The 14,005-nt window shown below is 40.8% G+C and overlaps 2 protein-coding genes across 2 annotated transcripts; both read right to left on the bottom strand.

Moving 5' to 3' along the window:
* Positions 1-340: 340 nt before the first annotated feature.
* rps24 (ribosomal protein S24) lies at positions 341-5,185 on the bottom strand. The gene is made up of 5 exons (XM_056291896.1): positions 5,130-5,185; positions 4,369-4,434; positions 4,067-4,276; positions 1,929-2,042; positions 341-428 (listed from the first exon to the last, which is right to left on the bottom strand). The coding sequence occupies exons 1-5, from the start codon at positions 5,130-5,132 to the stop codon at positions 426-428; spliced, it is 396 nt and encodes a 131-aa protein (XP_056147871.1). The 5' UTR covers positions 5,133-5,185; the 3' UTR covers positions 341-425.
* Positions 5,186-7,592: 2,407 nt separating this feature from the next.
* Positions 7,593-13,186, bottom strand: eif4ebp2 (eukaryotic translation initiation factor 4E binding protein 2). Its single transcript, XM_056291583.1, has 3 exons — positions 12,901-13,186; positions 10,864-11,043; positions 7,593-10,257 (listed from the first exon to the last, which is right to left on the bottom strand). The coding sequence occupies exons 1-3, from the start codon at positions 13,031-13,033 to the stop codon at positions 10,226-10,228; spliced, it is 345 nt and encodes a 114-aa protein (XP_056147558.1). The 5' UTR covers positions 13,034-13,186; the 3' UTR covers positions 7,593-10,225.
* Between the last annotated feature and the right edge of the window lie 819 nt (positions 13,187-14,005).

Below are 14,005 nucleotides of genomic sequence, written 5' to 3' on the forward strand. Positions count from 1 at the left end.
CGTCGCTACTTCAGCTCTGGGAAAGCATCTATCGTTTTTACATACTTTAGAGCCAACTTCCGTGTGACGAAAGGGTTAGCATGCCTCTGATTGGCAAACGCTAACCTCAACCAATCAGAGGCAGAGCTTGATGGTTAATATTTACCTGGCGGTGACAGGCTTAATGAGCATCGTGTGAACTCGTTTGGCAGGGGCTTGAATGTAACGGCCGTTCATTTAAGTCCCACACTTAACTTTAACGTCTAAATTGACAAAAATTAGCAATGTAATGAACCAATTTGAGTAAAATATGGAAAGGAAAAACTCGGGACTTTAAAGCGAAGAAACCAAAGAAAAGACATTTTCCATTTTTTTTCCAAACTTTTTATTTGAGGACAATATACAAGAACATCTTGAGCACGAAGACCTTCCCTGGTTTTCCAGACTCACTACAGGGAGAAGAGAAGAGCTAAATTAGAACAGCACGTTAACACAATATTTCCCCAAACTAATGGCTATAGAAAGACAGGTAAATTACATTCTAAAGAGGGGAAAGCCACAAACGATGACATAAAATTTGGTTAATTGGACCAAACGAATTTAGGAACGTGCTTTTTAAGAACCTTCACAATTTCAGCAAAAAGTATTTCAGTGTAAAATACACTTGCTGACATACAGTTCGTTACGTCACGCTCATCACATTGTAAAACTAGTAAATGCCACATGCTTCACAACACCACTTCTATTTGTTACCCAAGCTTGTCAAAAGCATTGAGCAAACTCACAAGAATGAGCTGTGCCTAACCAGCACATTTTTAATTCAATCAAAGCCAAGTGCTTACGCCTAATCAAATATTAGACAGGGTGGGCCGAGACTACCAAAGATTACAGCAATCATAGTGGCAAAAGGGGTTTGGGGCCAAAAACGTTGTTAGGGTGGGAGGGGTGCTTGAATCTTGACAGGGAAAGGCCAAAGGAAAAAAAACAGATAAAAGGAGGTAAGACATGCAAAAGTCTTAGTCTAACAGCGTTTGATGTGCAACACAACAGCACACCATGCTTGTTCAGCTTGGATACCTGAAACTGACACCTCATTTCTGCAAATGAAATCCATGGGAAGCAAAATTAAAAAGGCAAAGGATGAAAGAAAAATCATGTTAACTTCCTTACTTTACACTTGGGTGGAATAAAAACCCAGAAGAGACCTCTGAATGGATTGTCATAGATCAACTGCATGACAATGTGTATTGTGACAGGGGGGTTGGGCAAATCAAACTGTGGCAGACACATCACACAATATGGGCATTTAAACAGCCAGCAGGACTGTCTGAAGCAGCCAGTCTATGGTCAGAGATCTATTCTAGGTAACTTAAAATTAGCAATTAGCATGGTGGTACCACAGGGTTCTAAAAACTGTTTTAACATCATTAGTGTTCTAGTCACCACATTAAGATTAATGCTACGAATAGCAACATCCGAGTATTAACTGGTGGGAAAAAATAATCCCATGGGATTGGGGTAGGGTCACTAGCTTGTACTGTCAAACTGGTTTAAGAGTAGGGAGTTAGCGTCATCCATCTATCAGGACTATCACCACTATTATCTCCACACAGCAGTTAGTCTACGTATGCATTATACATTTACCTTCTACAGTTCCAGAACAAAGATTGAAAAGATGATTGGAAAAGATAACAAAAACAATTAAAACAGAAGAGTCATGCAAGAGCAAGACTAATAGGGTAGGAAAATAAGCAAGCGATGAATATTACAACAGAAAGGGTAAACTTTATATGACCTATGAGTTTTTATTCACAAGTACTGAAAACTACTTGTTGAGGAAAAGAAATCCTTGGTGCACATGGCCTCTTATTCGTGGACTGTGAAGGACAGTTAAGTGTACAAAGCCAAGGATAGTGGTCAGTGGCTGATTTCTTGGCATGTCACGTTACCTTTTTGCCAGAAGCACCCACGCTGGCCTTCTTGGTGCCCCGTACTTTCTTCATTCTGTTCTTGCGTTCCTTGCGCTGTTTCCTTGAGGACTTCTTTTTCTCATACAGACCATGCTAAAGGGAGAGACATTTAAAGCATAACATCAGATAATTGAATGAGCACATAAGTAGATGCCGAAAACCCACTATGCACAACTTTTAATACAGTTTAAATTTGAGGGTTTTTTTTACAATTATGGTGATAGGCAGCCTGGAGCCTTATTTTGATTTCAGATAAAAAAGTCAGTAGTGTCAAAGTTGACATTGCCTGAAGTTAACATCCATCACAGCACAACATGTAGGTAAATCTTTCCCCTTGAGTAAATCTGAGGAGCACCTTGTTTGGTACTCATTGGATGAAAAAGTTCATCTAACTACAACCAAAGTTTATCTAACTACAACCAATCATTCTCCTCATGGGCTTATTAGACAGGCTTAGATGGACCGGTAGAACCAATTCAATAGCAGTGGGATTTAAGTACCATCAATTACACAATGTTTTAAAACGACTCGTTTGCATGAGACTATTCACATTTGCCAACGGTCACTGATAATCCCAAATCAATCTCAATTTAAAAATAATCAATTCTGGCAGTGAACAAATCACCATTATGGAAATACTGTTGTACATCTGCTGCCATATTAAGCATCGCTGTATCAAAACATATTCAACTAAGCAGAGATTTCTTAAAATCCAGAAGCAAGCCAATGTACAGCAATAAGCCAAACGGGGCCACTCCCATTCACTTAAATTGTTATCGAAGCCATGGACAGGCATTACTAACTACATTTTGAGACAAGATTTAAATATAATCATGCAAGTTTTTCTGAGATAATTCAGAATGATGATGGGCGTAGAACTGAGAAATTTGATTTTCAGTCCTTTAACATCTCTACTCAGAGTTCATTATCATTGTAATCATCGACCCAATTTAGTTCTTGTCTTCAGATCAGCTGGGCCTCAAGCGCATTTATTTTTAATGTGAAATGATTTACTGCCTTTCTGTCCTCGTCATTTTATTCTACTTGCACATTTGAGATTAAATATATTTCATTGCATAACATTAAAACATGCCATGTCATTTGCAGCAATACATTACATAACTTTTTCACAAGTCTCCTTGGCAGTTAAGGAAAGGTTTGAATTAAGATTTTGCCGCACTTTGCAGAATTGTTAGCAGCAACCTCCAAGAACCCAATTTTCATCCTTAAATCCAACACATTTAGGTGTCATTATTGGCTAAAGATGGCCTCTTAAGTTATAATCATCGACCCTTAAGTGTCAACATACATAAAGCCCATATTGAATTGAAGAAATTTGCAAAAGCAATTAAAGCAAAAATTAACTGATCAAATTTTAAGGCTGTTCAAATCAAATGAGAAAAACAACTCTATGCAATAGCCAAATATACACATTTCAGTTTTGTTCAACTTTTATGGCCATTCAACACAAGTGCATAGAACAATTTAACCAACAGTTACTGTAACATCAACAGCTAAAACCTTGGTTCAGCTATGGGAGAGGAACTGACACAACAGATAACTTCCATTTTAAAATGGGTCTCTGAGTTTTTAAGTGCTCAAAAATCAATGCAATTGATGTATAACCACAGGTGCCCGTAGGTTAAACAAAACGAGTAATCCTTCAGGATTTTAGTTGCAATAATTTCTATGTGAGCCAAAATGGAGGATCATGTCACAATGATTTAAAGATGAAACTGAAATCCTCTTGATAAGGGCAATTCTTTCTCAGTTATTCGAATGCAAGTTCAAAATTCAGCATTGGTTGCACATCATTTAAACAAACCTCTCAAGCTAACTATGCTTCTTTATGTGGGAAATTTAAAACATTATGCAAAAGAACAGGAAAAATCCATGTGCTCAATGCATTACTGTTTTGTTTCGTCCTTTGATTGTGCGTTCTGGCACCCTGGTAGCCGAATAGTTACGGCGCATGCCACATAACTGCAACGTCCCTGGATCAATTCCAACCAGTTACCTTTTGTTTCATGTTGTGCCCATCTCTCTCTCCCGTGTTTCCTGTCTGACACTTCACTATCCTCTATCCAGCAAAGGCAAAAATGCTATTGTTAACTCACCCTGGCCAGTCTGTGCTTGGGCTCATTCTTTTTGGCATAGTCTAAGGAATCATAGACCATGGCAAAGCCTGTTGTCTTGCCACCACCAAACTGGGTCCTGAAGCCAAAGACGAATACCACATCAGGAGTGGTCTTGTACATTTTGGCAAGCTTTTCCCTGATTTCAGTCTTTGGGACTGTGGCCTTGCCTGGATGCAGGACATCAACGACCTGTGAATAAAAACACATACACTGTGACCAGATACTACGAGTTACAATGTGACCTGCATAAAAAAAAACCCAAAAAAACATTGAACGTTTACCATTTGCTTCCTCTGAAGCAGCCGGTTCGTCATGAACTTGCGGGTCCTGACTGTAACTGTGTCATTCTGAGAAGGAAGTAAAAAGCGAGGATAAGTTAGAGGCTTCTTCACCAACTCATAAAAGGTTATCTGCATTTGCCACTGAGAGACTATGGAGCCCTAGCTAGCAGTAAAGAACATAGGAAAGATTTAAACCGTTACTCCCCTGTCAATACACTAGATCGTGGACATTTAAGTTACACCAGCATTTTCACAGCATTGATCAAAGTTAATCCAAACAGACGAATTTCAAAGCTGTACATAAATATTTCCAAGTGCAATTTCACCGTGGGCTTCCCTTGGCCACCACTGCCATTCATGCTAATGTTAGCAACGAAAGCTAGCGTAGTGTAGTAATCGTTAATAGCAGGCTGCACAACCCTCGGAAAATAAAAGCATGTACACTTTCATTTGGGGCAAAGCAGCCTGTTTGGATCGCGTTGCTACCATCAGCTAGAGAACAGCGAAATTAAACTGGACTACACAAACCCTGACTGTAAAAACTCCAAAAACAGTGATGGACGAGTCAGATCATAGCGCTTGGAGGGGCCCATCGAGTTATTTATTAAAGTTGGCCGGTGACAGTTTCTATCACGTCAATATTAGTATCTATCCAAAATTATGACTTATATGAACACTCGGGGTGTATAAAACGTATGACGGTGAAAGGATGGTCTTGATAAACAGTGGATTTTGTTGACAATTTCTACAAGAAAACTCACCATCTTGACGCTAGCCTCGCTCAGGGAAGTCGAAAAGGAGGAAGGACCAGCAGACGTCCAATGAAATGCCCGCACAAAATGAATTGGGTACTTTAGTCTTGCCTGATGTAAAACGATAGCGATGAATGGAAGGATAATCAAACAATAAAGAAAGAAAGAAAGAAAGAAAGAAAGAAAGAGCAAGGTGGATAAAGCGGTATAACGACGAAATAAGAGCAAATTTATAACCCCCCGCCATTATGGAATGTTGATCCCAATTATTCCTCCATCCAGCCATTATCTGTTCGATTAAATTGGTCGTATTCAGTTCCATGTAAAATTAAGATTCGTTGTTAAGCTTTCAATTCAATTATCGACCTTCGATTGGCAAGCACGTTTGGCTTGTATGCAGGTTGGTTAATTGCCTCAGTCGGTACAGCATATTAAAAAATATTAAATACAAAATCAAATTACCTGGATTACTGAGAATGCATAAAGACAAATTTAACCTAAGTACACGGCTTGGTCCATCTATGGCTCATTTTCTGTCACATTTAGGTTGTTATGCATCGTGCGTACAAATGTACGCGCTAGCGGGGTGCGCGCGCACAGACCACACACACACAGATTAAGCAAGCAAACTCAAGAGTTTGAGCTATACTGCTCAAAAAAATAAAGAACACCTAAAAACACAATATAGACCTCGATGAATGAAATATTTCAGCTGAAAATCTTTATTTATTAGACAGAGGAATGTGTTTAGAACAAAATAACCTAAGAATGATCAATGGAAATCAAAATCATTAGCCCATTAAGGTCTGGATTCAGAATCATACTCAAAATCAAAGTGGAAAATGAGAACATTGGCTGATCCAACTTCTGCGGAAATTCTTCAAGACGATTCAAAATGAGGCTCAGTCGTGTGTGAGGCCTCCACGTGCCTGTATGCACTCCCTACAACGTCTGGGCATGCTCCTGATGAGACGACGGATGGTCTCCTGAGGGATCTCCTCCCAGACCTGGATCAGGGCATCGGTCAACTCCTGGACAGTCTGTGGTGCGACATCGCGTTGGCGGATGGTACGAGACATGATGTCTCAGAGGTGCTCGATTGGATTCAGGTCTGGGGAACATGCAGGCCAGTCCGTAGCATCAATGCCCTCGACATACAGGAACTGCTGACACACTCTGGCCACATGAGGACGAGCATTGTCATGCATGAGCAGGAACCCAGGGCCCACTGCACCAGCATATGGTCTGACAATGGGTCTGAGGATCTCATCCCGGTACCTAATGGCAGTCATGGTACCTCTGGCTAGCACGTAGAGGTCTGTGCGGCCCTCCAAGGATATGCCTCCCCAGACCATCACTGACCCACTGCCAAACCGGTCATGCTGGAGGATGTTGCAGGCAGCAGAACGTTCTCCACAGCGTCTCCAGACTCTCTCACGTCTGTCACGTGTTCAGTGTGAACCTGCTCTCATCTGTGAAGAGCACAGGGGGCCAATGGCGAATCTGCCAACCAAGATGTTCTCTGGCAAAGGTCAATCGGGCTGCACGGTGTTGGGCTGTGAGCACAGGCCCCAACTGTGGACGTCGGGCTCTCATTCCATCCTCATGCATTCTGTTTCTCACTGTTTGAGCAGGAACCTGCACATTAGTGGCCTGTTGAAGGTCGTTTTGTAGGGCTCCGGCAGTGCTCCTCCTGTTCCTCCTTGCACAAAGGACCAGATAGCGGTCCTGCTGCGGGGTTGTTGTCCTCCTGCGGCCCCCTCCACGTCTCCTGGCCTGTCTCCTGGTACCTCCTCCATGCTCTGGACACTGTGCTGGGAGACACATCAAATCTTCTTGCCACAGCACGCATTGATGTGCCATCCTGGATGAGCTGCACTACCTGAGCAACTTCTGTAGGTTGCAGATACCGCCTCAGATACCGCCTCGTTTTAGTGGTGAGGGCACTAGCAAAATGAAAAACTAACCAAAGATCGGCCAGAAAAGATGAGGGCAGGCAAATGGTCTGTGGCCACCACCTGCAAATCCATTCCTTTTATAGGGGTTGTCTTGCAAATTGTCTAATTTCCACCTGGTGGAAATTAAACAATTTACCAACAGGTGAAATTGATTCACAAATCAGTGTTGCTTCCTAACTGGACAGGTTGATATCTCAAAAGTGTGATTGACTTGGAGCTACATTGCATTGCTTATGTGTTCCCTTTATTTTTTTGAGCAGTGTAGTTGCATTACCAATCCAGACCTGTCACAGTGGCTCCCAGACGATCCGGCTATCACACGAGAGGATGTCAGGAAAGGGTTTGCGTTCTCATTTAAACTGTGCAGCTTTTTCATGTATACAACTCTCCAACAGCTAAATACTACAAATTACATATTCTCATTAACCATTTCACCATATGCATCATCAGACTTACAGGAATGTTACAGTTGCTTGTTGAAAAACGCACAAAGGAAATTAAAACTATAACAGCATTATCTTATTAAGGAACTTTATTGATCTTGCTGCAACAGTGTCCACTGGCATTGGCGTTTCATTGAAAGCATAGTTAATTAAAAATCAGAATGGAAGGTTACAGTAAATGTGTTTTAAATCTCTCTGCAATATACAATGTTAAGCCCTCGATGTCATACCAAACTGACCTGAAACTAATCTGCAATATTAATTTTGATGTCATCATACAAATATTTATCCAACTCGAAATGTGCAATGCAAGATGTGTGCAAACAAATCCTAAACATGTTAAAACTTAAACATGTCTAGAGTTCATGGCAGAGCAAAAAAAAAAAAACAACAACAAAAAAACACCTCCTTTGACAAATGCAATTTCATTCATTCAATCATTTCAATAAAGCAGTAAAACTAATAGTATGATTTGTAAATGGGTGTCTTATTGTAATTTATTTGCAGAGATCACGCCTGCTATTTGGACTGCAGATTGGACTGTGATCGTAGCAAGAAAAACTAAAAAGAAAATAAATTGTGCAACTTATGGAGCATTGGGAAGTCTTTTAAATCTAAATCACATGCAGCCAGGGGCGGATCTACAGGGTGGCAAGGGGTGGCAGCTGCCACCTCTGGGACACAGTCTTGCCACCCCTGTTGCCACCCCATTTATAAATCAGATAATATGTTTTTAAAGTATATTTTATGTACATGCATGGTGAAGGTCAATGAGACCCGCACCAAACTCATCTCAAACAGAAGTCGCCGATTTAGAATCCCCCTCCCCCTCACAGGCGCGGATCTACAGGGTGGCAAGGGGTGGCAGCTGCCACCTCTGGGACACAGTCTTGCCACCCCTTTGCCACCCCAGGAAAAAATCTCCAGATCCACCACTGCATGCAGCTAATTATGCTATTTGAAATATCACCATTCAAAATAATGACATTATGGACAGCCAACCTGGCTGCTTGAAGGGAAAATGGATAGCAAAATACATGATTTGACAAAAGTTGTTATTTTTCCCAGCTGGTAAACACAGTGTTAACTGTACAATGTTGCACTTAAAAAAATAAACAAAATATCTGTTGAAAAGTATATCTGATGACAAAGACCCTAGTTTTAGTCACTGCATTTTAGCTCAAGTAATGTAAGGCATGGGCAGATATATTTAGCACAAGAGAATAAGGTAAAGTAACAGATTAAGGACACTGGGGGAAGACACGTATTGTAGATTAATGTTATATTATGTACCTAACCCAATGCAAACAACTTTTTCTGGTTCCTTGACAGCTGAAATAAATAAAAAGGCTTGAGTGGGCTTATATCCAAACCATACAGTCTGTGTATAAGACCAATGTGGCAGATGATTTCTGGCTAGTAACCATTTTAAGGAGTTGGCCCTCTTAAACTCTACAATCGCCTGGAAAATATATTCTTTTAAAGCAAGAAAATTCATTACAAATAAGATGTATATAAAACACTTGGATAATTTCAAGGTTTCAAAAGTCTCCAAATAGTTCTTTCAAAATTTAGAAATTCTCACGTTGTACTAAATGTTACATGGTGTGAATACTCAAAAGCACCCACCAGAGGTCTCCAAGAATAAATTCCTTGCCTTGCCTTGTTTTTAGGTTCTTGCCAAAACAACAAACCAGGTAATTCACAGAAGGAACCCTAGATTAAATCTACAGCAAACATTTTTTAAATTTACTTTGCAGGAGAGAAATTTGTAAATGGATCGGGACAGAAAGATTACAGTAGTGACAAAACTGACAAGCTTGACTGGTTATATCTTCAAATGTATTTCTAAACAAAATTTAGGAATCAAGCATTTGCCGTAAACGTATTTATCAAACCCCTCACATAATTACTGTATGATGAAATATTGTTCAATTAACAAACAGTTAAAAATGGCCTATAATTGTCAATTTTTTAATCTTTTACCCCACTGAAAACATGAGAGATATAGGCCTATGTTGGTGATGAAACATAGAATATCGGAATGACATGAACTCTTGAGCTATTCTGAAAGAAACTAAACACGGCATCCCTTTATGTAAAATCGTTTGGAACTAATTAGACTAAAGAAATATCAAAAGATTGTGGAGCTTTTCAAGTAGTTCAAAACCCAAACAAAAATAATTTAAATCATAGAGTGTTAAAGATGGTCTTCAAACACCAAAGACTAATATGAACATCAAACCTTTTGACTGATTCAAAGGCCTGCACTCAAAAGTACAGTTTTCTTAGGCTGAACACAACCTACAGAAGTGTCAGTTTTTCCATGTGCTCTGGTTGGAACCTGACTTACAGAATGATGATCAACGTAAGCTTTGAAATGGGCACTGTCGTGTGTGAATTTGAAAGTTTGCCTAAGTACATTTAGCTCAGGTCCTTTCCTGTGTTGTGTGCTGGTTCTGCATGGCTACTGGTAACCACGGAATCTATTCGAATCAACTTTCTGGCTAGTCCCCAAGGTTGTCCATAACATAGTTTATGATATACTGCATCCCCATGGTTTACACATATCACATCCAGCAGCGAGACAGAGAGCTTAAAGAAGATGGCTGCCATGAGGGCTCACAACATTGGTTTCTACAAGCCAAGCCACTGGAACCTGTATGCCAGATTATTTAACTTCTTCTGGTGTGGTTCCAGTCTGTTAGATGTCCATTTCAAACTGAGCATCATCACCTTGGAGCAGAAAAAGACATAAAAAAATATTGTTAAGACATGTTTGGAATAGGCTTGGTTGGTCCATAATCATACATGTACTATTTTAGAGAAGTTGAAATATTTTCACTTCACTTTATAATTTGTCACTGTACATGAATACAACGAAATTTGTTTTCTGCATTTACCACATCCTATGGTAGGAGCAGTGGGCAGCTGCAGCACCCGGGGACTAACTCCAGTTCTTTTTTTCCTATTTCCTTGGTCAGGGGCACAGGCAGGAGTATTAACCCTCACAAGCATGTCTTTGATGACGGGAGGAAACCGGAGCACCCAGAGGAAACCCACGCAGACACAGGGAGAACATGCAAACTCCACAGAGAAAGGACCAGGGACAGCCTGGGGTTCGAACCCAGGACCTTCTTGCTATGAGGCAACAGCACTAACCACTGGGCCACCGTGCCACCCATTTCATGGAGAGATGGCTCAAAGAAACTACAGGGGTGGTGGGTTTGTAAATATGGGTGACAAGGAATAACTGCTAATGCTAAATCTGCTTCAAAGCAACAAGCATTGCTACTTGAGTAGAACAGTGAGTGCACCATCTTTCCCTATAGGCATTCTTACCAACTCCTGGCTTGCTGTCATGGTTATTGATGTGGTTGTTGGCCACATTCTTCTTGTTCTCATTCAGGACATTTTGGCTGGTCACCCCTGGGATGACAGGGAGGTGGGCAGGGGGGGTCTGGGCAATGGGAGAATTACGCCTGTCCAAAAGGAACTTACGGTCATAGATGATCCGGGTTCCTGTGGCAGGAGAAATATGAATGTCATGTTACTTTACCATCTGAATAAACATCAGATGTTTAAACAGTGCAAAGTTCAAGTTTATTAGGTGTACAATGTAAGTTTACACATACTACCAATAAATGGAGACACACAAATGTTTAATTTGCAGCCAAGTATATGCTGCAAATTAAACCCCTAAAGAAAATCAACATCTACAGCGCTGATGTTTTTTGTTTTTCTTGCCCCTTTGTATCTGTTTAAGTCAGAGAGTACTGCTGGCATCGTGTGTGGCTGCCGTTTCTCCCTCTCTTCGCCCCCCCTTCCCATCCACCCCTGTATGTTTGTGTTATGTTTATTTGTTGTCTTGTTTCACCCTGTTTATTGTAAAGTGACTTTGAGTGTTAGAAAAGCGCTGTATATGATTATTATTATTATTAAGTAAGGGATAATGTGGTGGTAAGTATCTTCCTGTGTACAGTACAAAATGGAAAACTAATGTTGACACACTCACACCACATATAAAGAGAGAGAGGCAGAGAGAGAGAGAGAGAGAGAGAGAGAGAGAGAGAGAGAGAGAGAGAGAGAGAGAGAGAGAGAGAACAACCTAATGACTCAGTGGGTGGTTAAAAACAAGAAACAGTGGTTAAAATGCAATACAATCCACCACATAGTGAATCGAATGATATGTACTATGGGTGCATCCTACTATTACTGACTAGGGCTAGTTGACCCTCCAAAGAGTAACAAGAAATCATTGTATTCATCCTAATTATTTCTCTCTGAGTGCATTATTATATTAGTCATGTTGAAAGTAGCTCGGCAAAACTGGAAAAGCAGTTATTATAAGTAGCTGTTGGGCTGCTTAAATCTTCCAAACATAGATGGAGTGTAATGGGGCATTTACGACACCTTTTTGACAGTTGGTGTAGAGGGGGTAAAATAAATAAAGGATTGGAATTTGATTGGGTTTAATATAGCCAGTCCGAATCAATTAAGAATATGCCACCATTAGCTTGAATCCCCGTGACCCTGAGAGCAGGATAAGCAGTTCAGATAATGGATGGATGGATAGCTCGAATACGGTACCAATATCTCAGACTGGACTGGGACATCGCAAGATATTGCAAATATATTTTACAGACAATTCAATACATAGTGATTTTAAGAATATCACAATATTATAAATACTGCGATTTGTTATTGGAACTTTTAAAGGCTCCATCCCCTCTTATCAACACTATGTAAAAGCTACAGCAATCCAAGGAAATGTTACCCCATGTGTTACAAAAGTTTCAAACATTAGTATCTTTAATGGAGTAAATAGCCAAACACGTAGAAATCTTTACATTTAACCCCTCCGCAGAATCTGTTAATTGTCCCTCAACATTGCAATGCAATGCTGCAATCTCAAAATTGGCTGAACACTGGAAAAAAAAATAAAACACAAGAAAAACAGGCCAAGTGTTGTGAAGGCACACCCTGTACAATATACTGACAATACGGCAGAGCCTTTAACGAGACCTTTATCTTAACGATGAATTTAGTGCAGGCTTTATGACGCTCTAAGTAAACATGCTAAACTGTTCCAAGGAGCGATCGTTTGATCTGCAAGATTATAATTCAAATGGCCTGCAATCCATTGCCGTCAATCAATGCGCTGCACGCAAGCCAATCACGTCGTCGCCTGGGTAGGTGGAGGCGGGGCTATGTATTGTTTTTGTTTTGGATCGATCTCGCAGGACTGTCTGGCAGCCTAGGCCGTACTGACAGCGCTCTGAACAGGTGCTTCGTGATGGCGCAAACACGTCAAAACGCATGTTAGCCCCCCCTCGTTTCATTCAGAAATACGCCAAAGCAGACGCGATAAACACTTACCTCCCGGAGTGGTTGAAAATAAAGTGCCTCCGGGAGTAGTACAATAGTCATGAGGTAGCTGTGTTGTGTCGTTGATCAACACCGTCCTGGTCGGGATGGCCCTGCTTTCGCTAAACTGACGACTGGTCGACATTTCAGCGCCGATCCGAGGGAAAAAAATTAAGCGGTTGAAGTGAGACGAGGTGTCTTTATACCCGACGGACGGTGTATCCCTGGGCCTTCCCCACTCCCTTATTTCTTTTCCCGAAAGCTCTCTCCTTTCGTCCTCCCAGCCGTCAGCACCGTCCCCTCCCTCAGCAAGGCAGGAAGCACAGCTCGCCGAGGGAGGATATGACGTCCATGTGTGGCGGCGTCAAATCAATGTTACAAATTTGCCTCAGGGGGCTTTACAGTAACACAACATCCCGTCCTTAGACCCTCGCATCGGATAAGGAACAACACCCTAAATAAATAATAATTTAAAAAAAACTTTAACATGGAGAAAAAATAGGAAGAAACCTCGGGGAGAGCAACAGAGAGGGATTGCACGGACAACGTGCAATGGGCATTGTGTTTACACAATTCAGGAGGATCACCCGTTCATTCATAGGATTACACACGTGTCAAAGTGTTAATGAAGCGATTCTCTCATCGCCGTGTTATAATTTGCGGTTTTCATCAACCGCAATTCTGGGAAAAACAAACAAACACCAAAAACAAAACACAAGGTTCCCAAAATTATGACCGAAACTGGTGCAATAATATAATCTGGTTGAAAAATACAACAGCGAAATATATAAAAATCTATTTGTTTAAATTTATTTATTTTTTCAAACCTGTGATATTTATTTGGGGCAGGTTTGGCATACAATGCAGGGTTTGCACATTTGTATGACTATGTGTCCGAGACAGAGTTAATCTGCAAGTGGAGTTCAGGTTCTCCACCTGCAAACGCAATCATTGTTAATTATCAAGAACTGCTTACAGTAACTTCGTCCTCTTGGTTTAAATGTCAAGATTTATATAAGGTATGGATTTTGTGGAAAAACTCGTGTTAAAAGCACCGCTCTTTTGGCAAGCCGCTGAAAACATATCACGCGTACACTCCGGATGCGCTCGATTCGGG

Source organism: Lampris incognitus, chromosome 13 (genome assembly GCF_029633865.1).
Source record: "Lampris incognitus isolate fLamInc1 chromosome 13, fLamInc1.hap2, whole genome shotgun sequence".
Classification (NCBI taxonomy): Eukaryota; Metazoa; Chordata; class Actinopteri; order Lampriformes; family Lampridae; genus Lampris; species Lampris incognitus.